The sequence below is a fragment of the Epargyreus clarus genome, unplaced genomic scaffold (assembly GCF_041222505.1).
Source record: "Epargyreus clarus isolate Ecla_fem2 unplaced genomic scaffold, WU_Ecla_fem_2.2 ptg000014l, whole genome shotgun sequence".
Taxonomy (NCBI): domain Eukaryota; kingdom Metazoa; phylum Arthropoda; class Insecta; order Lepidoptera; family Hesperiidae; genus Epargyreus; species Epargyreus clarus.
In genome coordinates, this window is record NW_027332222.1 from 13,596,693 (window position 1) to 13,622,293 (window position 25,601).

The 25,601-nt window shown below is 32.5% G+C and overlaps 1 protein-coding gene across 1 annotated transcript; it reads left to right on the top strand.

The window, feature by feature from the left end:
- Window positions 1-9,464: 9,464 nt before the first annotated feature.
- LOC140746925 (protein obstructor-E) lies at window positions 9,465-25,470 on the top strand. The gene is made up of 5 exons (XM_073079084.1): window positions 9,465-9,592; window positions 22,589-22,647; window positions 22,965-23,127; window positions 23,957-24,151; window positions 24,640-25,470. The coding sequence occupies exons 1-5, from the start codon at window positions 9,547-9,549 to the stop codon at window positions 24,858-24,860; spliced, it is 684 nt and encodes a 227-aa protein (XP_072935185.1). The 5' UTR covers window positions 9,465-9,546; the 3' UTR covers window positions 24,861-25,470.
- Window positions 25,471-25,601: the final 131 nt, after the last annotated feature.

Here is a 25,601-nt window from a genome sequence, read left to right on the forward strand (position 1 = left end):
GAGGGGGCTTTAAAGAAATCTGTTGTTGACATTCAAGTAATAGAAGATTCCGGAAAGGAAAAAAAGTAGGCATACCTACAAAAAGGAATGAGATGCCATCAAAAACACTGCTTGTAAAAAAATCCAAGCCTCGCCATTCAGCTCTTCCACCGTAAAAAGTCGTAAGATCCATGGAATCCAAGTCGGCTGATTCATACAGACTCTACTTAAGAGACCTTCCGTCTTAAGGTATTATCTCACTATCTAACCTAACAACATCTCATGGGACCATATCAATATTAAAAATATTTTATGTTTCAAATAAATAGATTGGACTTGGCAATCGTAGTAATGTTACTCGTGTGCTGCGATATGATGCGATTAAAACACAATGTGAACTGTTTGTGGTATCACCGCTTCCAGCAGCACCACCGCTAGATCAATTTTTGCGTCTTAAGCGCTGCTATGTTCTAGTTTCAAGAGTGCGGTAAGGAAGATATACTTTTCCGAGGCGTTCCAGCTTAGTCTGCTTCTTCTATATTATAAAAAAAACAATGTATATCACAAGTATATGTATATTAAATTAAATTAGTTTGTTTAGTACGATTGCCAAATCCAATCTATTTATTTGAAACATAAAATATTTTTAATATTGATATGGTCCCATGAGATGTTGTTAGGTTAGATAGTGAGATAATACCTTAAGACGGAAGGTCTCTTAAGTAGAGTCTGTATGAATCAGCCGACTTGGATTCCATGGATCTTACGACTTTTTACGGTGGAAGAGCTGAATGGCGAGGCTTGGATTTTTTTACAAGCAGTGTTTTTGATGGCATTCCTTACTTTGATTATAAGTCACACAATCCGTATACATTATACATTTTACACAAATGATTTATTCCATTTATTGAAGAAGAAATCTGTAGGAATTTGCAAGCCTGCATCTATTGTTAATAGTGGCTTGGATCTAAACCAATTAAATAAATATTTCTCTCTCTTGCCTTGTTGTTTGGATCCCGTCACTAAAAATAAAACATTATTTACACTTACAAATATCCCCAAACCATCTTGTTCACCATTTAGCCTCACGGTAGCTACGGAAGAAGACGTTAAAAAATCAATTAAATCTATAACTTCGACCGCGGTTGGAAATGACAATCTGTGCTCAAAGATGATCTTATTAATCCTTGATAATATCCTTCCTATAATGTCCCATATATTTAATTTTTCTTTATCCTCTTGTACCTTTCCCGTTGTTTGGAAGCAGGCGAACATTACCCCTTTGCCGAAAAACACGAACCCCGTTTCTTTTTCGGATTTCCGTCCTATCTCTATCCTGCCATTTCTTTCAAAAGTACTTGAGCACATTGTCCGCAAGCAACTTTCCACTTTCCTAATTAATAATTCTCTTCTTAGCCCCTACCAGTCTGGTTTCCGGCCCGGTCATAGCACCGTAACTGCGCTGCTGAATGTCACTGATGATGTTCGGTGGGCAATTGAGAACAAATCTCTTACCGTACTGGTTCTGTTGGACTTCAGCAGTGCTTTTACTTCCGTAGACTTCGACATCCTTTCTGGAGTTCTCAGTTCCATTAATGTCTCATCTTCTGCCGTTACATGGCTTAATTCTTATCTTCGAGGACGATCACAGCGAGTCCGCCAAGGGGAGTTTTTCTCGGACTGGTGTGAGCTCACTGCTGGTGTTCCTCAGGGTGGCGTTCTCTCTCCATTACTTTTCTCTATTTTCATAAACTCCATTACAAAAATTATTTCCTCAAATTTCCATCTTTACGCAGATGATTTGCAGCTATACCGTCACTTCACTGTACCTAACGCCGTTAGTGAAATTAACATATTAAATAATGATCTCTCTCGGATAAGTGAATGGGCTAAAGCTTTTGGTATTTTGGTGAATCCCAAAAAATCACAAGCAATTATTGTTGGTAGTAGATACCATCGAAACTTACTGAATTTTAGTACTTTACCAACAATAATTATTGATGGCGTTCCAATCCCATTATCCAACACAGTAAAAAACCTTGGTGTTGTTTTGGATGCCAATTTATCTTGGGATTCACACGTGCGAGAAGTAAGTCGCAAGGTCCACTTTTCTCTACACTCGCTTAAATGTCTTCAAGGTTTCTTGCCCTTTAAAACAAAAATTTCTCTAACTCAAACTCTTATTCAGCCGATTTTAGATTACGCGGACGCTTGCTATTTGGATGCCACAGAGGAGCTATTAAATAAACTTGAGCGCTTGCAAAATCTCTGCATTAGATTCATCTTTGGTTTAAGAAAGTTCGATCGCGTTTCCCATTTTCGCAAGGATCTCAAGTGGCTCCCAATCCGTTTTCGTAGGAATACTCGTATCCTCTGTCTCCTTTATAATATCCTGAAAAGTCCATCCTCTCCCTCCTATCTGAAACACCGTTTTTCATATACACGGCCTTCTCTGGCACCTTGTAGATCTCATCTGAAATCCCTTCTTAATTATCCTTCTCACAAAACTTCTTTCTACTCCCGCTCCTTTTCCGTTCATGCAGTTAGACTATGGAACTCACTACCGCCCCATATTCGTCTTTCCAACAGTATTTCTTTGTTCAAAAGAAGAGTAAAAGAGCACTACTTATCACTGTCATAATTAAGTATATATTTGTATGTATATATTGTCATATGTATGTATTATGTGTATATAATTGTATATATGTATATGTATATGATATCTATCCTACTTATCTATTTTGTGCACACTTTATTTGCCTTACATACAATTTTTCTGACCATAGGGGCTGCTGGAAGAAATTCCAAGTTGGAATAAGTAGTCCTTTGTACTACATTTCTTTTTAATACTCTATTTCTTTGTTATGTTCTGTGTACACAAATTTGTAAATAAAAAAATAAAATAAATAAAAGAATTAAAGTGAACGTATATTTAGGAAGTATTTAAGGCAATAATTTAACCTATTTGAGTATTTTAATTCAAAGGTATTCGTGTTTTACAATACTAACAAAACGAATTAATTTTACAAAAAAGGTGTTAGTATTTCGTAACGGTCTACGAATTCTAGGATTAATAACACAATACGTAAAATTTCACTAAGTAGGAAAAATGTATTTGATCTTTACTTTGAAGTTCTAGATCGCACAAAATCCTGACACAAAATAAGATGCAATATTACTAATGTGCACAGTGCTTATCAATATTTATCGAGTGATTGCGGATTGATATCAATCTTCATTCGTCGAGTGCGTTATTTTTACATTTTTAATAAGCTTAATTCCTAATTATAGTTGACATCTTCATTAACTGTACATTTAGAAATTACACAATGTTTCACTTCCTCATCAAAATGAACAGGAATAGCCTTCTCATTCTATTTTTTACTGGTTTGGTAGTTGGCCAAGAGCCTAAGAAATAAAAATAGAATAAGGCTTAAGCATAATTATAATGTATGAAATCGTGATAGAAAATATTTTTACAAGTATTCAATACATATCACAAGTAAAATTGTACAACTCTCTGATTCACTTTAATTTACAACAGCGAATAAATATAACAAGGCGTTGGGCGTAGGATTCGATTCTCAGTCAAGCGGAAATCGTATTGCCGTCATTAGGCACTGTCATACGGTCCTTGGCTAAAAGGCACTTGTCTTACTATATTTCTATGACACCCAGAATGCAGGAAAACCTATGATTATGAAGCCATTATTTATTTAGTTGTAGACAATTTCCTTCAACCTTTATAATTGTAAATATCAGCTAGTGTGTTTTTACCTGCGAAATTCTAAAAGCAATCGATGATTGGCTTCAAAATTGGACATTAGAAAAATCATTTTTATGTAAATTTTATATCAGACACCCTTATTCAGTACAGCAATACTTGGTCAAGCTGAGGTAGAATTCTAGCCTAAGATAAAATAAAATAAGATTATTTCTAATTGGCAATAGATAGTTGTATTTTGACAAGAACGCCTACAGGATTAGTACTGCGACACGAGACAGACTGAAATTATTCAGTATTATAATAAAATACTTGACTACTACAACTAGTAGTTCACGACTCCACATGTAAGATTATAATACTTGTTATTATAATGTCAAACCATAGCCATCTATGATTAACATACTAAGAGCATCTTCATCTTCTTGACGTTTTTGCATATCTAGGGGAGGAGGAGGCAATCGCTCGTCTTGACGCCGACCGATAGAAACCTAATGTGTAAGAGGTTTCTGTATTATCTAGGGTCATTCTCATTTTCTCCCTGAACACCTATCCTCCCCCGCCCCTCTGAATCCCCCTGGCCACGCTTTTGACTAATACTGTAAATCATTCTAATCGTACTAGATCGCGCCGCTTCATAATTAGCCTCCTAATTGTGTAATTTTAACGGCTTTTTCCAGAAAAAATATACAGTCGTTTTCGAAAGCCTCACAAAAAGTCACGCATGTTACACCGATAATAAAATATTATAATACAGTGTGTTAACAAAGCAACACACGTGCCAACAACTCGTCAAGCCTGACATGTAAACTTGTCCGTACACCTATGCAATGTGCATGCATAAGTAATTTGACTACTATCATTAGTCTCGAAAGTAATTAAAGTAGCACTTTTATTTTTTTTAATTAGACAATATTTTTATTGGGTTCAAGTACAGTTTTTTGCTAACTTTTTATGACATTGATGTAGCACGAACCTATTTGATGATACGAGTAAGTGGTTACTGCCTCCCATGTTCTGTAAGTGGGCGTCCATTAATTAGGGTCATTTTGGAAAATTATCCAATTAACTAGGCTATAGACAAGAAGGCTATGGGCTGGAAGGGAGAGATAGCTATGGTCGTCGTTCTCGGTTCCCTTGACCGTCCACCTTCGCTAAAAGGAGAGAAGGTTGCGGACGCAGCACGCCGGAGTCCTGACCATCCGCCTCTTCTCATATAGGGATTGCAACTGACACATGGGCACCTCCTGTGAGGTTGGAGTGAGTTGGAACGCGTCGTATTAAGTGCGCGCGCATTACCACACCCTTCGTATAGGAGACGGTCGTATATTCGCAGTCAAACTACAAGTACATTTTCAAAGTCAAGATTCTAATTAACATTATAAAGTCATTAACAACATAAGATATAGAAATAAATGTGTTATTGCAATTATCATAAACTTTACTACTTTTTCATTAATCTCTTATTCTATAGAGTTGTTCTTAGACAGAAAACCTACAATATAAGGAATATTAAGCGATATTTGAATGTAACAATAGTCACTTTATCACAATTGGATTTATTTGCCTTATTACGATGTTAAGCGTCCATTGTATTCATGAACAATGAACGATGATAGATAAGAATGATAGCAACCATTAACCAATATATAAAATTAATACGTTTGTTTGTTATTTTAAAAGGTTTTGTATTTTTGGTATAATATAAATAGATAATTATCTTGTTGGTAACTTTGACCTCTTTATACAATACATACATACATACTCCATATATATCAACGGTGGTCTAAAGGACTACTAGTGGTCCATTATGTCAAATTGGTTTTAGACGTATCGTTTGCACCACATTCACATGAAAATTTTACTTTTTCTGAAGCCTTTTCACCTGTATAACTAAATTCTCTATATCATGTACATGCTGCCTTGCATGTATTAAATTTTTAAACGTGGTAAATTTGGTTAGGTGAACAATAAACCAAATAGCTTATTTGTATTCGAGTGTTACACTTACTTGGAAGTCAAGGGCACCGACATTAAGCTTTCACCTCTGCATGCATTACGAGTGATAAGTCTCTACAAAACATGGGAAAGAATTGCCTACGTACACTAAATATAGGATAAGCACATGCAAAATATATTATTCCAAATATTCTTCTCATGACGGTTATAAAACTCATTAACGTATAGATTGCATATTTAATTACAAATGGTCTATGCAGTTTGTAAGCATATTTTTAATTACTAACATACATTAAATGTTAAATATAAACTAAAAATGGACTTATTTACAAAATATATACAAGAAAATTATAAATAAAATAAGCCATCTATTACTATGACGGTTATTGTATTAATAATGAATTATGAATTAAAACATAATATAGTTTGCGAATAAAATAAGGCAGATGTGTAATTTTTTCTCCTATTTTATTACTTATTCAAGACAAGCATATCTAGTGGATTCTGCTTGTGGGCTTTAAAAAAATGTTGGGCAAGAATCGAAAAACCTTGACTCATAGTTTTTCGATATTTATCCAGGGAGCTACACATTTTCGCACATAAAAGGTGATCTATTAATCTTGTATTTTCAACTGAAACATAGATCAAAATAGATTCAGAGATTTCTATTAATTACAAATGGGTATCGTGTCAGCAAACATTAATAAAGTAGGATAATTGAGATAATACCAAATTAGGCTAATGCCTGTTTAAATTGTTTTAATTTAATAATTACAGACATATGCTTCAGTTTCTTTAAATTATGTTGATCATAAAATTGTTATTGTTTATGAACTTACTACAAAGTGTCATTACTGCAAACAGCAACTAAAGCATCTCAAAGATTGTACCCAAAATGTAGTTTGTAAAGCAAATAATTATGTATCTACTTTGCACAATTCATTTAAATATTCATTCAGTTATTTGTATCAATGATTTTATAAACGAGACATGCAAATGTAGCCCAAATGTTACGTATACTGATCCAATATTTTTGAAAGAAACACAAACGAATCGCGCATGGCCGTTAAAGGCCTGATTGCGGACCAATTACAGATAATAATTGTAGCGAGTTGCGTAAGTAGTCGATGTAAGAGCCGGTTAGTACTACACTGCAATCGTGCTGAAATCTGTGCAAATTTGTACAAGAGTGTTGGAGTACGGAAAGACGGAAACTAGCTAATTAATCTGCAGATTTTCGCTGGCTTAACGGGTAGCACTTGAGAGGGTAAAGTAAAAAGTTAGTTCTGAAATAAGACCATGATACTTAGATGGGCAAATGGTTGAAAACAACAAGGATAGATTATATTCATTTTATACTTGTAGCATTTTTAAAATTTACGTTCGTCTAAATAAGTTATTAATGTACTATACATTACAATAAAAAGCATTATTCGATTAATAATATTTATATTGATTAATGGTTTTGGTTTTTCTTTTTACTACCTTTTAAAAAAGCTAACTGAACCATAAATAATGTACGCTGAGTTAATAAAAAAAAACAAATATAGATATTGTTTGACCTCATGTTCCTCGTTTCAAATGATTAAATCTAACTATAGCCATATTTATCAACATTTAAAATGTAATTTTCGCTACTTAAGCTTTCACAAGAAATAAACGCCTAGAACACAATACTCAGGGCTTAAAATAATGCCTTAAAGAGCAAAACCTGAGTTGAACCAATTACAGGTTTCCTAAATACGTTCAACGGTTTACGCAAGAAGCACTTGCGTTGATTTAAGATCCAGTTTGGTTAGTGCACAATATTGCAATACTGAAATCTTTGTATACACCTTCATTCATTTGACATATTCAAATAACTTTGAATGTCTATATCGTTCATTAATTGGGCCAATTGCAGATTATACTAAGTGTAACGTTGCACAAGTTGGAGCCGGCTTTGTGCCGCTATGCTGAAATCTTTGTTAGGTTTAATAATGTTTAATTAATTTTGTTGTGCGTTTTGTTGATAGGGATTTTGTTTGCAGATATGATTATTTAACATCAGCTGTTATCACAATGCATTTACTTCTGTGGCTACTATGATAACAAATACTATAAATAAAAAAAATGAAAATTTGGTGGTATGGATTCCTCATGTGCGAGTTCGACTCGTACTTGTCCAATTATTTAGTAAATATCCAGACAGGCTGAGGGATTTTAAAAATACATAAGCAGCAGCTTCTTCTGATAACGTTCTGCTTAGTTAAGCCTATCTATTCCAACTGATGACTGCAGTATCTTTCTAGTGGATATATATGACCCGCAGTGGGTATAATATATATTAATCGTGATAAATGGGTTTTTTATTTTAAATATTGCACTCACTACAAATATGTCGTGACTACGTGTGACGTGTGACATTAAGTGGTCATTGAAATTCATTCACATGAGTCCAAGTAGCTCTCATCTACTCTGTCGTCATCAAGCCAATATCAGATGCCACCTCAAAGCCATTCTCCAGAGCAATGATACATTCGCTCCTATTTTCTTGGGTTACACCGAGTTAAATGACTACTCCAGATTACATAAGGTGCATAGTTTTTTCTGTTCCGTGATCTAACCCACCTTATTTCAAATTCGTGTAAAAATAAGAAAGTAATGAAAATATGAAATATCACTCGTAATGACTCTACACAAAGCGTAACCATTTCAGTAATTATTTATTGACATTAAAAAAAATATCATTAACATCTAGTAACGTATTAGCTTAGACCGTTTATTCAAGTTTTGTTTAAGTCAAAGAAAGTGGAACCGTCTCTGTACATAAACTTTTTCCAGTTTCAATATTGATATTATCTGAGGTGACATTTGCCCGGTAGCACACATTCGAGTAAGATATTGTTACACAAAGCACGCTGTCTGAGGTGTATGGCCGTTTTCGTAACAGCCACTCGAACTCTACATTGACATGTGCCGTATTTATAGTGGAAGTATGTTATAGATACTTATTTTAAACTGACTTACCTAAATTACTGTATTTTTAACCGACTTCAAAAAGGAGGTGGTTGTCAATTCAATCTTTTTTTTTTTGATAAATGTATTAGATCAGTCAACTTAAAAATTCATACTTTGGGTAAGTATGAGTTTTTGGCTTTTTACAAAAATTACTGTTTTTGTATTTGTTTATGTATTCCCCTTTACATTTCCAATCAGTTCTGATACAATCCGCTGGGGGCGCTGATTCTAGTCTTTTTTTAAAACGTAAAACCTCATACTAAGAGTACAGATGTTTGACGAAATCATGCATCTTTCATTAGATAACATTTAAATATCTCAAAAAGTACTGGACCAATCGTAATGAAACATTGTTTATCCGAACGCGACGTAATTTCAATAGAAAATCCCATGTACTCGTAAGTTGTATTAAAACTCTCACTAATTTATCACACTTCCTTTATAAAATACATTGCAAATATCAGATGAAATTTCAAGCTTAAAACTTCAAAGCAAGGCTGAATTTTCGGAAAAAAAAATAGAAAAAATATTTCAAAGGGACGTAAATCAATAACAAACAATTATGTATACATGTAGATTGCACCTGTGGCACTTAGAAAGCCTTTCATTATTTTATTCAAATTATTTACCCATCAATACCTAACAGTGTTAAGCTTGTTAGCGCAACTTATTAATAAATAAATAAATGTAAATATATAAATCAGTCATACAGTATGATGTGACGATAACTTGTAGATTTAAACCATTGCCAAAATATTGTCACATCGAAAGTAAAGGTCCGTTGGTATGAATTGGGCGAAGGATCGCCGTAGCGGCCGCTGGGCGGCGGCGCGCGCTCCAGTGCTGTCGGGCTCGGTTCACCACGCGGACGTACACACCACACGATGACGACAGTGCAGTTCGTGCTATTGATCGCGGCTTTTGGATGTGGTGAGACACTTATTTTTTTGTTTGTATCTGTGGTTACGGAAGCTGTATTGTAAATTGTAACACACAGTGGTAATAACCCTTCTTGGATATATGACAAATCCCACTGATGGGCACGTGTCTCTATTCTAAGTTAGAAGAATCAGATCACAGTCAAAGGATATCAAATTAGTGGACTTCACATATTTTTTTACGTATAGTAAATATGTATTACAAACACTTATAAGTATACCATTAGATTAGATTGTCAAATTGAAGAATTATTCTATGGTTCAGTATTTTTAGTATTGTATTATTGTGTATTTATAGTATCATTACTTTATTTGGATTTTTATTTCCTTACATTCATCACAAAGAAGTATCTTAGACTTTATTTATCTTAGAAGGGCATGGAAGCAGTAGTTGAGTTTAATAACATTGAGGATTAGTTTACCTATTCACGTTGTCTTACACAACTTAATTATAGTTGTAGAAGGGCATCTTTGGTAAACGTTCTTGATTTAGAACTACAGCCTTAACCAAAACATAGGGTGATGTACTTTACTTAAAGTTAACTAATAAAATACTATTTCGTGGGAGTTTTGTAACAGTTTAAAATTAGATTATAAATTGCAATATTAAACAATAATGTGTTACTTATATATTTTTGGACATTGATATTCTAACAGTCTTTAAGATTTTTGTACAATGCATAAATTTAGCTTAAGATTCAACGTAGTGGTCATACTCCGTCCAATATTTATATATTACATACCTGAGTCTTGTTTGTGTCAACTAAAGGTCGAATGGAACTAAACTAAAAACTAAAAAGACAAAGGTGTGTGAATTAGACACAAAACATGTTGAGCAAAATTGCCCATTCGTGCTAAAGCTAACAACAAAGTTTTATAATCAGTTTAAACACATTTTAAAATAGAACATTTTTGTAACGAATATTCATATTTATATTATTTTTAGTCACTTCTTACAACAGGATATATTCCTAAAAGAAAGAGGTTATCTATTCGTCGCGTATATATTTTTTGTTCTTATATACTTAGGTAACGTTTTTAATATTCACTTATCATAACCGGATATAGAAACGGGTTTCAATCTAACTAGCGGACATCTTAATTATTATCTGAATTATTTACTTTACAAAGACAATGATTGCATAATGAATTGAATTATTTTTAACTCTATGGTCTATACTACCAAAGAATATTTAAAGACTTTTTGATTAAAACATGTCGTCGTCCACTTTATACTGTTGTGACTTTTGTAACTACTGTAAGGTAATTTTGTAGGTAATTTTGTATTTAAGGTTAGATAATTTTATTATCAGCTACCGGCCAAGTGCTGGATAAATGTATTTTCTCACAATGATTACTTCTCTATATTGAACAAAAAGTAGTTCAAAAGCTGTTCTCAAAGTTGGAGAACATTTTTAAAACTCAAATACATGTGCGCTTCCCAACTATTCAAACGAAGAATTCCATTCATCAGCTTTATAACGTATGAACTAGCCTAATTTAATTTCAATTTCACCAAAATATCCATATACCTTTAAGTAGTGTTGCATCAATGTTTCTTGTTCAGGTCTGGAGACTACCCCCAGAATAAATAAATAAATGACATTCAAAGGACATTTGGTGGCATTTAGTTATGTATTTAACCAATGCTTGTAATATAAATGTGAAAGCATATAAAATATTGTGCGGATTTGATTTTTATAATATTGTAAAATACAGAATGAAAATAACGAAGGGTACGGGTCGAATTATTTCTGTATTCTATGGGGGTCTTGCGATAGTGTCATGAAAAAAATTGAAATACACTGGACTCAGACAAAACTTGTCCTTACAATACGACTTAAATAAAGCTTGCTTATTTTAACAGATCAATCAAAAGGATGATTGATTATGAAGATTTCGTAATTACAGAATTATACAACGCGATGACCAAAAGCCGCAAGCCTACTTTAGTTATGAGATTTGATTATTTTTACATAATAAATGGAACCAGTATTTCGAGTGGACTGGATGATCGCGGAAATATCAACTAGTTCTTGTAACTTTTAATTCGTAAAGAGCGATAACTTACGAGTTATTAACAAAATAGTATAGATTACTAAAATCGTTTTGTAATGTATTATTTTCTTATGTAAATTGTACATATATCAAATATTTCTTATCCTAAGCAAACCTTGTAAAGTAGAATCATCCATTAGCAGACTACTATTAATAAAAGCTTCATTCAATGCTAAGATAACTATTAAATAACATGTCATGTCACATATTCAAAGCATACGTATTTCATTATTAATACGATACCAGTAGTCCCAAAACTGAAGCAGATACATGTAAAATATACATAACAAATCTATTACATACCATATGAATGAACCGATTATGCTGTTTTCACGTGCATATTTGTGAAGAATAACTAAGAACACGATCTCTATCCTTATCAATATTGTGAATGATATTTATCATACACATAACAAACGTGATCGGAAACACACATTTAAACAATATCTCATCAATCAAATACAATTTTTAAGATTACATCACGATGATCTTGATAACTTCGTAAATTATAAAATTCCACTTTTTTACTCTTCTATCATTCCAAACAAAAACTAAAAATTACAAAAATTATTACAAAGATAAGATATTGTCGAAAAAATTTGTAGTTACTTCGAAAAGGACTAAGCATAATATTTTAAGTATACCTTCAAGTTAAAACAATTTATGATGAAATTGAAAAAACAATGAAATAATAAGAAGAGAAAAAAAGACATCGAATGCTCATAAATAATCAAATTTAATAATACTTTCACTTACCGTTTTGCGGAATCTGTCTAATGCTTTAAACATTTTGTAGTTTGTCACGGCGTTATGTAAAAAGTTAAGAATAGATTGCGTAACGTCACTATCAAAAGGTTCTTTACGAGAACCAATGGAATTTACGGTCAAAAGTTCATAACTTTAATGTTCTATCGAACTCCATAAAAGTTTATTACTTATCTTTCGTAATAGGTTTTATAATAGATAAATTAATTTCGAATATGTTGATATTTATTTAATTTAAATTTGAAACGTAATTCGAAAGATATATTTTAAATATAATACTTTAATAGATCAAGGACAAGATAGTTTAATTAAGCTCATACCGAAAACGCTCATAACGAAAATTGTTATACATAAACTTGTCGATATTTTAAGGAGTTTAACCCCCAACTTAAGATTGTATTGTATTAGATAGTCTATAATCCGGGGTCTAAAAAATATAATGAGACTTCAAAAACGTTTTAATAATGTCCTATTTGCACATAAACAAGCAAAACTAAGATAAACAATTTAATATTTGCTGATTTTAGACTTTTTCGAGTGAGAGTTAACCACCGCTATCATTTTGAAAACGTTTCGTTTGCATGCTAAGTAGGAAGTGATGGTAGTTAAAATCACGAAGACGGATTATACAAGACTAATTAGTATCTTATTACTGAAACATTGTAATTCTCTTACATCGTTGCTTATTATATGCTATATTAAATAAATATTCTTTGAATGAGTTAACCAGTAATAATTATCACGATATAGTATTGAGTTATTACAAAAAATATAAAAATAATTAGGTTTTGTACATAATATTTTATTAGGCGTCAATGAATAAAATGTGTATATTTTCAATTATAACTTATACTTAAATAATTTAAAATATTTAATATTTTATCGTAACTTCAATTATTTTTATTAATTAATTAGTGGTTAGTTAATATTATTTCATAACGGATTTATTAGTAAATTGATATCACCATTATATTTCATACAAAAATATTGCAAAAACAAATTGCAGTTTTACGGTAACTAAACATTACGTAATAAATGTTTTGATTAAATTCTTTTAAATAGTAATCTGTTAGCATTTTAAACTATACGCACGTACTATATGACATTTAAATAGAGTTATCTTTAAACCCTTTAACTAAATTTAGAGCGAATTAATGAAACTTGTAGGCGCTGCATTCATTTGGATATTTGCAAATTTCTGGTACCCATTCCAGTCTACAATTACAGATAGTGTGTTAAGAGGTCTTTGCTCCTTAAGTGGCACAGTTGTAAGTAATGTATAGCATTACTTTTACTTTCGTATCGACAGGTTCAACCAGATAATAAATCATATTTACGGTTTGCAATGAACTGAACAAATATTGCATAAATATCGAAACGACTGACTGAAAATAAATATAAAACTATAACATTGTCAGAGTTATCTGTTGTTCTTGTAACACACATTAATGAACTACTTAGACATGAATTAAAACAATCAGTGGTAACAAAATAGTCTGCTTCTTTGATTTTAAAAGTCTTTGATGTGTTGTAAATTTATTAATATTGCAGAAAATAATATCACACTAAATCCTTTATATTTTAATCAAAATTGTTTTGAAGGCGATCACCTAGTAACATTAAATCGTTTCTATTTTGTACAATTTAGGTTATTAACCAATGTTACGTTTTTACACTTATAGTGCGTTGTCATTAAGTAATGCATAAGTAACTTAGCCCGAATTATTGACCCCGATATCTATTGCAATTCAGTTCAAGCAACTGAAGCCTAACTTGGTTCTGAGAACTTAAAAATAAGCAACTTTATAATAAAGAATTACTGTACATTAATGTACTCAAATGGCATAACGGTAAAGTGAAACAAAATAGATAGAGATGACCTTAATTTTTCAAAAGAATAATAATATTATTCTAACACAAATTATAACACAACATTGAACTACAAATGTTGCAAAAATCATAGATGCATTGCAACCTGCCTTACCACATCCTCTAAACCAGATGACAGCAACGGAAACATTGCAGTTTTGAGATAGAAATAAATGCCGGCGCAGTTCAACCGCAAAGAATTGTAACTCAATTCAATTTAGGAGTAGCTTTTTAGCGTTCCGTACCCAGAGTAAAATCGGAACCCTACTAAGCTGTCCGATCTCTGGCGCAGGACTTTTCCTCTTGAAGCGTAATAGATAGCCACTTGATTTTTTACAGAGTATGTATAAAGGTGACCACTATAACAACAAACACTAAAAATAAAAACAATATGGGACGGGGTCACGGGATCCTCCATGTACGTTCGACTCGTACTTTGCCAATTATTTACAAACTCGTACGAGTGATACACATAATAATTGATATAAATGTTATACACGACCTCTGACTAATTGTTGTACATAGAGCCAATAATTTCCTTCAAGCGTTAACTGTTGCCCAACGATTGGAAAGGGGGCCGGAATCGGGCGTTTGTTCCATACTCAAGGCCCACACCTGCTGTATGTATGCTGTATGTTGGTTGACCGGCGAGGAAAAAATATTTAAACAATTTGTATGTTACCGTAAGAACCGTGTCTGTGAATTATGACGGCTAACTATAAATGTTATGCTTATTACATTAATTAGCGGTGTAAGAAAATATATATTAGCATTTTTTCTGCCTGTTTGTTTCTTTGTTTTGTCCAATGCTTATACGCATATGTATATCTTGATCTTTTATTTTTTGTCCTCTAAATTCTAACTTTATATTTAATATCTTCACATGTCACATTTTTATATTTTTCATTTTCAATGTACTTGTCCAAGTATATATATTCGAATACTCTTAAATTACTTTAAATTGTCAAAAGTTTATAATTATGCATCATCGTATAGCGAACATAAAAATAGACAAGACAATAACAATGCGTGCTCACAACCAGGAAAAGTTAAATCTCGTGGACTTGAATTACTAACTTTAACTCGTGGCTGTACGCGTGACATTACGTGTAATAATTGTCACGCAAACCCACCGGAAACAAAGCTATCGGGACGGATGTACAGAGTATTTAAAATAAAATTACAGAGTAAGTAAAGAAAAAATAAGAAATATGTAGTATTGATCTAAACACACGCAGAGAACTGGACAAAATTAATTTTGTCATTACATTTAATTTATTTTATACTCGTGAATATAATATTTTTAGTGTCGATAATATTATATTCTGATGCTATCACAACAATAAATTATTATAACTATCTATTAGAGTTCTTAGATATTTTCATTTTCATCAATCTAGTACTTAATTTACAATAAACTTTTGTAAACTAAATTATGAATCTGAACTCAAACCTGATAATTAAGAATTATATGCAATTTCATACATAAATCAAGTTAATGTTCTTATCGCAACTAATTAACATATTTCATTTAGTGTTGCATAAACCAAGCTCCTTTGTGAATTGATTACCGCGCTTTCAGAAATATCGCGTTACTTTCACTCTGTTAAGTTAAAGTTTAAGGGCTCGGATTGTGTTAAAGGTCACTTTAGGTTCAGTGCTCACTTTGCAACAAGATGAATTAAACGTAATTAAAAATGAAATGAGGCTATATGTTTTAGTCAATTCGTGTAATACATTATATTTTTTGGTAAAAACCAACAAAATCATTTTTTATGATTTTGTATGTTTTAATATAACGTTTTTATCTTTATAATAAAAGGAAAAAATATTGTGTAATATATAATAAGAAATCAATTCGGCAATACTCCTGAAACTGGAAAACTCAATTTAATACCTAAACGTCGGTCATCAATAATGTTCTGTAATATATTATTTGTTATATTTTAATACTATTCTATTATATTTTTACTATTCTATCTATAACAAAAAAACGACAGTATCATTTTAAATTATCACAGACAATTAAATATAGTATATATGTATCCAACTCACGCAATATGTACAATAGCACTATATCAAGCGGTAATTGCAGGCAAAGCGTCATAATAATATAATTGCTTCGATTAGGATGGAAATCACGGTAGACTTATTGTTCATACAAAAGAGTTCAACGCGCGAGATAACATGCGCACGCAACCTCTGATAGATAAATTGCAAAAGATCGTGGCTGTTAGTGGGATCTCTTTATTATGTTTAATATTTGTATTTCATATTATTAATAGCTTAATAATTCAAGTAGATTACAGTAATTTATCGCATTAATAATGATTGTTAGTTCGTGAGTATAAAGTTTCTAAGCGACAGTAAAGTTTATGGTATTAAATATAAGTCATGGATGTATCCACCAAAAATATATTCTTTTTATAAAAAAAATATATTTATCCTCTATAAATATCATTGTGTCATTCTAATTTTGAATTTAAGAATCTATTACAAGGTTGAAAAACATATAAATCTTTAATATTATTCCAAATAGGTGGCATAGATTTTATATATTGGAAGGTGTTTACAACGTACGTACACCTTTAAAATCTATACTTCACTATTTCTATAGTGCATACCTTCAGAGGAACGTATGCACTTATTTTCTATAGTTTATGTATATTACATAAAATGTAGTATGAAACCAACATTATGCATATAATTATGGTTTAATTAAACACATAAAAGCGTCTAAGATAAGTCATTTATTAAATCTTTTTAAACTGTCGTTTTGTCTGAAATAACTCCTTTTGTCGATCTAAATAATTTATATACAACGAAGCGTACAATTCTAGACTCACAATTAGGATCTAGACTTAGTATTCCATCACGTTGATCATTAAATCTTAGTTTCAAACATTGTACACGCAGCATTCCTAAACAAATCGCACACAAGGATGTCAACGGTTTCCGCTGTTACGTAAAGTCGAGATGCTCGTAAACAGGTTTCACTGCGCCTTCCGCGGTTTTGTAATCTTATTATCAAACTTCCATCATCGCTTAAAGAATTCGTTTACAAATTGTGTAGATTCATATATTTTTGTTGTATATTATGTAGTTTGGTAGATATGTTATCTATACGCTTTTTTGTCTGAAAGTGGCAAGTGTTTAGATCGAAAATTATTGATACAATAAATCTGAACTAATATTATAAATAGAAAGATGTGTTTGTTTATATATTTCTCCGTAATGGAGAACCTCGAAAAAGACATCGGATTAGATACATTATAAACAGGTATGTTAGAGTTTTATGATTACGACAACTATATATGTAACATAGAGAGATAGATAAAATGTAATTGCACTTAAGCGTATGGAACAAAAGAGGTTTAAAAAAGTAATTGTAGGACACCTACAGATAACAGACTCTTGTCTGCATATTTTAAACAATGAAGTCAATGAACCTGTCCTTATGTTTACATAGTTCGAACAAACCATTCAAGAAACAACATTAAAGGTTAATCTACTGTAAGCTAATGTCAGTGCACAGGTCAGCACTTTCGCCTCACCTGAGTTCAGGCCTATGAACTCGGAACACACACTATGCAATACTGTTACTATTAATTTCGCATTACTTATACTTATTAGCTATATAATTATGAAGTTTAATTTGCTATTACGTACAAGCAGTGCATCTGATAGAAAGTGGTCACTGGTTCACATCTGTAATCAACCCCAGATAAGATTAGAGTCGTAACTGAAATCAACCAGAGATGTATTGTTACCCCTAAGGACAAACTTGGAAAGCATGAGATGACTATGTCTCCCCTTCGAACCAGAACACAACAGCGCTTAACACTGCTGTTATGAGGCAGAAAAAGGTGTGGCGGTGGTGCCGCCGGAGTCGAACCACAAAATGTTCTGCCACCATCAGCCATAAAGTTATCCTTTTATAATTGCAGCACAAAACATTTTATGTCAAATTACATTTATTTAAAGTACATATAAATATAACGTTAATAAACTCAGATACATCTATGAATTATTCATTAATTTGTATTCTCCCAAATTAACTGAGTTAATTGTGAAGAAAAATATTTGAGTGCTATTATGTTCTTACTTCTAACGTATTATCTATGATCTAATCTAAAAGAACTATCGGACCGAGCACCGGCCAGACCGTTGCGTACGCACCAAGGCTGACCACTCGGTAGTACTACTTTCGCTTGCCTCCACCGGCCACTAAAATGTATCATTGTTTGTAAAGCAAAATATATATTTTATGTCTGAGTCCTTACGAAAGTTGCTACTAAAGTAGGTCTGCATTTTGTGTCGTTCGCTGTATTTAAATTGAAATGGGAACAAAAGTTTATGTTGCAAGTTTAAGTAATACTTGATCACGATTATGTTGCAACTGATAAGACTTAAGATATATAATAATGTAACAAATTTATATGGATTATGTTCCAGTACCATGGTACTACATAATGTTTATATTTAGGGTCCCATCAGAGTCAATACATAACTGAAAGGTGATATATATCACTACTGATCTTAAAGAAAAAACGACAATAGCTGTAAGTGTATGCGTTCGACCATAATTTGGCATATGCACAATCCATGCGCATATGCGAGCTTCATATTTTTCATTAAAATATTTATGATACAAATAATTCTACTTATATAAGTTTTATATATGTAAAGGCCAGAGAAAGGCATGCCTGATCATAAAAATCTTTCGTTAACCCAGGCAAAGAACATTAATTGTCATTATAATTAAACCGACAACATTTCAATAGAACCGTGTAAAACAGAAAATATAGTATTTTTAAAAGTTTATTAACTGAGCCCATATAACATATAGAAATTTATAATTCATTGCAAACAATTGCTAAGCTGTTGGGTGCTCATATTATAATGGTCAGTAACATTTCGAAACCATTTGCTAAACATAATCTAGGGCTTGCTTAATAAAGCCGCGGTGATTGACAATCTATGCACCGCACTACCGACTTGTTTTTGCTCTGAGCTATTCTCATTATAACAGAATCTTAACACGAGTTATTGCAAATTAATTTTGTGCTGCATTGTGTTTTTATATGAAGACCTAAAATGTAAAGGGTATTTTTTTCGCCTTAAGACAAACACCGATGCGTATTACCTTAATCTTTAGTATAGGAAAAAATACGTGGCCACTTACAGATGAATTTCCAATACCATTTGAGGTTAATACGTCCATGTGCATTTCCGTTTTTTACAAAGATGACTGTTTTTGTATTTGTTTATGTATTTCCCATACATTTTGTATTAGTTTTGATACAGTCAGCTAGGGGCAAATACGTGAAAAAATACAAAAACAGTCGTTTTTGTAAAAACTCATGCTAAGGATACTGATGGAGATATGCTTGTGATGATGCTTATTTTAGTAAAAAAATATATAATTTCATAAAATGTCAAAAAGGTACGACTTCACAAAAAAGTAACCCAAGCAACATTTTAGCGCCGTGACACATACTGACCGACAGCTTGGACATAATGTGGGACATTTAGTAACAGCGACAAGGTCGTTGAAATTATTAGTACCGAGATATTTTTTTTATTAGTCAGTAGTAAAAGTTATATTTATCACCCACTCACGGATATGAATAGCAGGCTGCTTAATGAATAAAATCTTTTTTTATGATTAATGACTAATAACTTTACGGTTAACATCGTAATTATTCAAACGATTTAATTAATATGATATATAAATAACATGATGTTTTTAATTACAAATGATTGAGCGTTATTTCTTTAACTACATCCTATAAAATAACTGAGAGAAATATAGCTTGAATGGTTTATATTTCAATTATCTGTATTCGTGCAAATTTATATAAAATTGTAATGTGTGCTATTTATTGTCTCCGCAGTTTAATCTACTTCGTATTAAAATTACCCATTATTTCACTTTACACAAATATTGGTGAATTTATAATGAAAATGAATTTATTGTATACGGTTTATTAGACTAACTTGCCTTTTTATAAACATGTGACAATAGGGATTTTCACTACATTTTCCTTTATCATTGAAACAAGTGACTAATAATGTTTAATAAGCTTAATTTAACAAACATACAATAACGTATTATACAAGATAAAAAAGAAATTAACAAAAATATTTTTTGCAAAACTAGACATAGCAAACATTGAACAAACATAGTAAACAAAAGTAAAAGTCCCCGGTGGTACTCGTCTAATGGCCGAGATCCACGATGTCGTGACGTCGACTCACGACTCACTAGTAACCGAGATGAGCGACTCATAGTAGCTCCTTCGATCATTGACTTTGATTTATAAAAACTTTCTATTCAAATAGATGTGTGCTTATCTCCATACTGTTACTTAATACGTACGTGTTTCCATTGATGTATCTTTTAATAAGTTACTCATATATTTTAATGATGATGATACGTGATGATAAACACTAAACATCAGTTTTTCATTACATTAACTCCAAGATGTCATTAACTAGAACACCATTTTTTTACATTTAAAACAGAAGGCATATCTAAAACTATGGCATTAGTGCTTAAAATTAGTTCCAAATTTAATTGTTCAACTCAAGTAGTACATCCCTATGATATATTGAATTTCGAAGATCAAATCTAAAAATATTTAGCTTAATGCTTAGCGTCTTTACGTATTATCTTTTATTTCCTTCACTACAATGTCTTCTTGTTTTAAAACAAAAAGACATACAAACTCATGTGTACAGTATTAACGTACCTAACATAAAAGTAAAAGTCTTTGATGATGCATCATAGCAATATCGTGACAGAACCTCACGAGATATTGGTCGAGATGTGTCTGATATAGCGCAGTTAATTTATGTACAGCATAACACTATTATACGTAAGTTATAGTCATATCTTAACTAAAATGTATTTTGGTAGCGATGGTAAATGTTGCTACAAAATTAATGTGCCTAAATGAATGTGCTATGATTAATTAAAGTTTTGTAAGTAAGTAAGTAAAATTATTAAGAAGTAAGTAAAATTATTGAATATTATTAAAACGTGGTCCCGTATTTCGACAATTTATATCTACATATTACGAGTATAAAACATCACACTGTAGCTACAGGTTATTTGTAATTTGAAGTACAATCTAAATACTGATATTACTCAGAACAATTCAATTATAATTTAACTATGCCATTATTTCAAATTCAGCTTAAAATAACTCCTGACGTGTAAATAAATATCAGTTTCTTTATAACCTACAAATTAAAAAAATACATGACAGCAATAACAATTAATTTCAGGTCTACTTATAAATTAATTGTGTCAAGTCTACATGAAGTAGTATTAAATTTATTTTTACCAACTACATAACTTTAAAACAGAAAAGGAGTGACCTTGCTTAGCAAAAACGAAACAGTATTGCTAATAGGCTAATGAAACAATCAGCGGTAACCGGCCAGGGCTGGCCAACGGTCACGCTTCACGTGGTAACAACATGCATTATTTATATGAAAGTGATAACCTCTCTTAATTAGAAGTGCGTGATCAATAATTAAAGACTTCAATCATAGGTCATCGATAATTTGAAAATTGTATTACTCGAAGTAATAGACTAATAAATTACTCGGATTTAGTAATAATCTATCTTGGAAATAATTATGAAATAAAATTGTTCATAAAATTAATATATAATGTATGACTAATTAATGGCTTTATCTCGCAATCATGGGAGATCTAGGAAATGATTGACCATGTTGCTACAATGCTATTAATGGTCCATCTCTAATAAACTGCAATTACTTCAGTGAATGTGTGATAAGGAAGTTTTGATTTTTTTTTATAATATAAGGGTAGCAGAAGAGCATGCAGTCCACCTGATGGTAAGTGGCTACTGCCGCCCATGGACATCTGTAATCAACCCCAGATAGGATTAGATATTCCTACCTGAGGTCGGCCACAGATGCGCCCCTGAGGACTAAGCTGGAACGCCTCGGAAAAGTCTGTCTCCCTTACCACACCCTTCAAACCGGAACACAGCAGCGCCTTACACGGCTGTTATTAGGTAGAAATAGGTGTGGCGGTGGTGCCGCCGGAGTTGAACCACAAAGGGTTCTACCACCTTTAATCACATACTTATCACATACCTCTGACAGGAATCTTATTTTATCTGAGGTCAAACTTATGTATATGCCAATGGGTGACATCAACTACTTACTAACTGGGCTGTATGGTCATTTACTATTTCTACATTATAATCAAATGTTTTATACATACTTAATTAACTGTATTTTTATTCTATTTCAGTTCAAGCGGGTATCCTGCTAGACCATGCGCCCGAATGTCCAGAGCAATATGGAGTACAGGTAAACATAACAAAAGACATTTAAAATTTTCCATTTCATGTAATTTACCTGTATTTATATTTTAGTAATAAATGTAATTGGTATAAAAACCCCAATACATGCAACTAAACAAAACATTATCTAGAAAGAGTAGTAAATACAATTTAGAAACTGCATATACTTATTTTTATTGTAATTAATTAGTTAAAAGACAGACGAAATATTATAATCATTCTTTGCCAATCACTTTTGGACCAAAAAATAAAATCGTTCAGAACAGGCGTTCATATTCTTAATATGATTAGATTCAAAACCTTTATATTTTTTAAAAATTCCAGGCTTACGCCCACCCAGAACTGTGTGACCAGTTCTTCCTGTGCACCAACGGTACCCTGACGGTGGAGACCTGCGAGAACGGACTCCTGTTCGACGGCAAGGGCGCTGTGCACAACCACTGCAACTACATCTGGGCTGTGGACTGCGGGGATAGGAAGGCTGATTGTAAGTATTTGGTAGTGGTGGTAGGATCCTTTATAGCTCGACTTCATAGGTACCAACGCCACACCTATTAATTTTTTGTTTAATAACAGCAATGTTAACAGCTTTTTCTGGTTAAATAGAGTGGTATGGGAGATCAACTTAGGCATTCTAATTTAGTCCTCAGGGGTAGCAACGAATCTGTGACCAACCACAGGTAGAATTCTTTTCTGGAGTTCACTATAGGTGTCCATGGACAGTAGAAACACCTTTAGGTCGACTGCATGCTCGCATGCATTTTTTATAATATAGAAGTAGCCTTCTATAATATAAGAATATTGCGCCAATATTGCCATTATTTTAATTTGTATGATGCAGGAGAGACACATATAAATCATTAATAATGTGAGTGGCAACGCATTTGTAACCCGAGACTTGCAGACATCGAAACTGATTTGCAAATTTAAGCAACGTCGGGTTCAGTCGACTGTTAGATTGTGACCGCTGGTAACATTTCATAAACACTTCCGTGCTTCAAAGAACATTACAGTGTTGTTGCGAACTACTGCTAGTGGGTTGCACTCATAAAACTGTCACTGGTTGGCCTCTAATTTGTATTGCCTATCTAGCCATATGAAATAGCATGTAGTAGTAGAATAAATCAGGCCTACCACAGTAAAAGGGATAGTCTTGCCTTCTAGACAAAATACACTTAAATATTTGATTTAAATACATATTATTTTGATTTCTATCTGGCGTAAAAGTTGAGCATATCGTCGTTAAGTATTATAAACAACTAGTACTAGTATTTTGACAAAACATATTTCATAACAACAACTCTTAATTATTTCAGTGACACCAATCTCGACTCCTGGCTGCGAGTACCAGTTTGGCATCTACCCAGACAGCGACGAGTGCTCCACCAGCTACCTCAAGTGCGCTTTCGGGGTCCCTCACCAAGAGCCCTGCACTCCTGGTCTTGTATACGACGAGCGCACCCATGGATGCAATTGGCCCGACTTACTCCAACCTTTCTGTAACCCAGAAGGTAATGTATAGCATTTATTTAATAGTATTGTTTGATGATAGTAGTAAAATGTGGATATGACTTCAAACGAACATGTTATAGGTACATTTCAATTCAATTTATATTTTAGTTAAACTTTTTGTTTATTGATTAAAGTGACTACTACTACTGAGTGGAATTTTACAAATATAATAATATCAATTGTAAATGAAACGTATTTTTTACAAAAAAAAAAAAAATAAAATCAATAAAACCTTTGTTAAAACTTCTGCCCATATTTTTATCCGGATCGTATAAACAAGTTAAACATAGATATACGTAGTAAAAATCTAGTAAGAACGTTGTAAATGATAAGTTTAAAGTATACGCGGAGGAGAGATTTTTTTCTCGTACAATAATACATCGTAAGATCATAACTCAATTACACAATTACAAACAGAATTTCTAACAAAAACATTGCCTGCTCAGTGAAATACATACTTCACGCTAACGTGTCATTCCTTCAACAGCGGTCGTTGGCTTCAAATGCCCGACCAAAGTGCCCGCGAACACCCAGTCAGCCAAGTTCTGGCCGTTCCCGCGCTTCCCCGTACCCGGAGACTGCCACAGGTTGATAACTTGTGTGGAGGGCCACCCGCGTCTGATCTCTTGCGGTGAAGGCAAGGTGTTCGACGACCAGAGCTTGACGTGTGAAGACCCTGAGCTGGTGCCCCATTGTGGACACGCGTAATCGCAGACGAATTGGTGTTTTAAGACGAAAACGACAAAACAAACCTAATTTCTTGTATCGCGTACCTGTGGATACGTAGTGCCTACATAATTATCACCAACTTCATTAAAATGTGAGGATGGAATATTGAAAGTGAGATCATTCGCTCAAACAATTTTAAGATTACATAATAAGTTATTGATACTGCAAATATCAAAGTATGCGTTATAAAAAAGTCTATTATCTATTTCCAATTATTAAAACGTCGTTTTCGTCTTCCAACACTGTTTTTCTAAGTTTTAAACAGCACAAAATGGAATTTTTCCACCGATTCCTATTTATTTCTATTGATAATTCACTCGCTTTGAGAAAATACTCACTTTTACGATATAAAAAGTTTATATTTTTCAGTTATTACATTTTTACTCAACGCAAAACTTTATGAATTTACCTTTTAATGTTACCAAATACCGACCATTTGAGCGTGATATTAGTTACCGTAGTAATAAAGTATATATTTTGTTATACCCCTTATACTGTACCAGATGGACCTGTGTAAATATATTTTCAAAAAAGAATTGACATGTAAATAGAAAAAGGTTTATGTATAAAAAATAAAACACTAAAAATAGCAATTGTTATTTTTTCATCTGAGACCCTTCCAATACTCCTGTTCTTACTTTACTTACGTATCAAAACTGTAATAGATTTGGGTTACATGAGCACAATTTTTATCCCTGGTTGTCCATTAGACTGTCAGCC

Coding starts and splice junctions, on each gene's coding strand:
- LOC140746925 (XM_073079084.1), top strand. CDS start 9,547: ATGACGACAGTGCAGTTCGTGCTATTGATCGCGGCTTTTGGATGTG. Junction 23,128..23,956: donor CGGGGATAGGAAGGCTGATT/GTAAGTATTTGG, acceptor TAATTATTTCAG/TGACACCAATCTCGACTCCT. Junction 24,152..24,639: donor ACCTTTCTGTAACCCAGAAG/GTAATGTATAGC, acceptor TTCCTTCAACAG/CGGTCGTTGGCTTCAAATGC.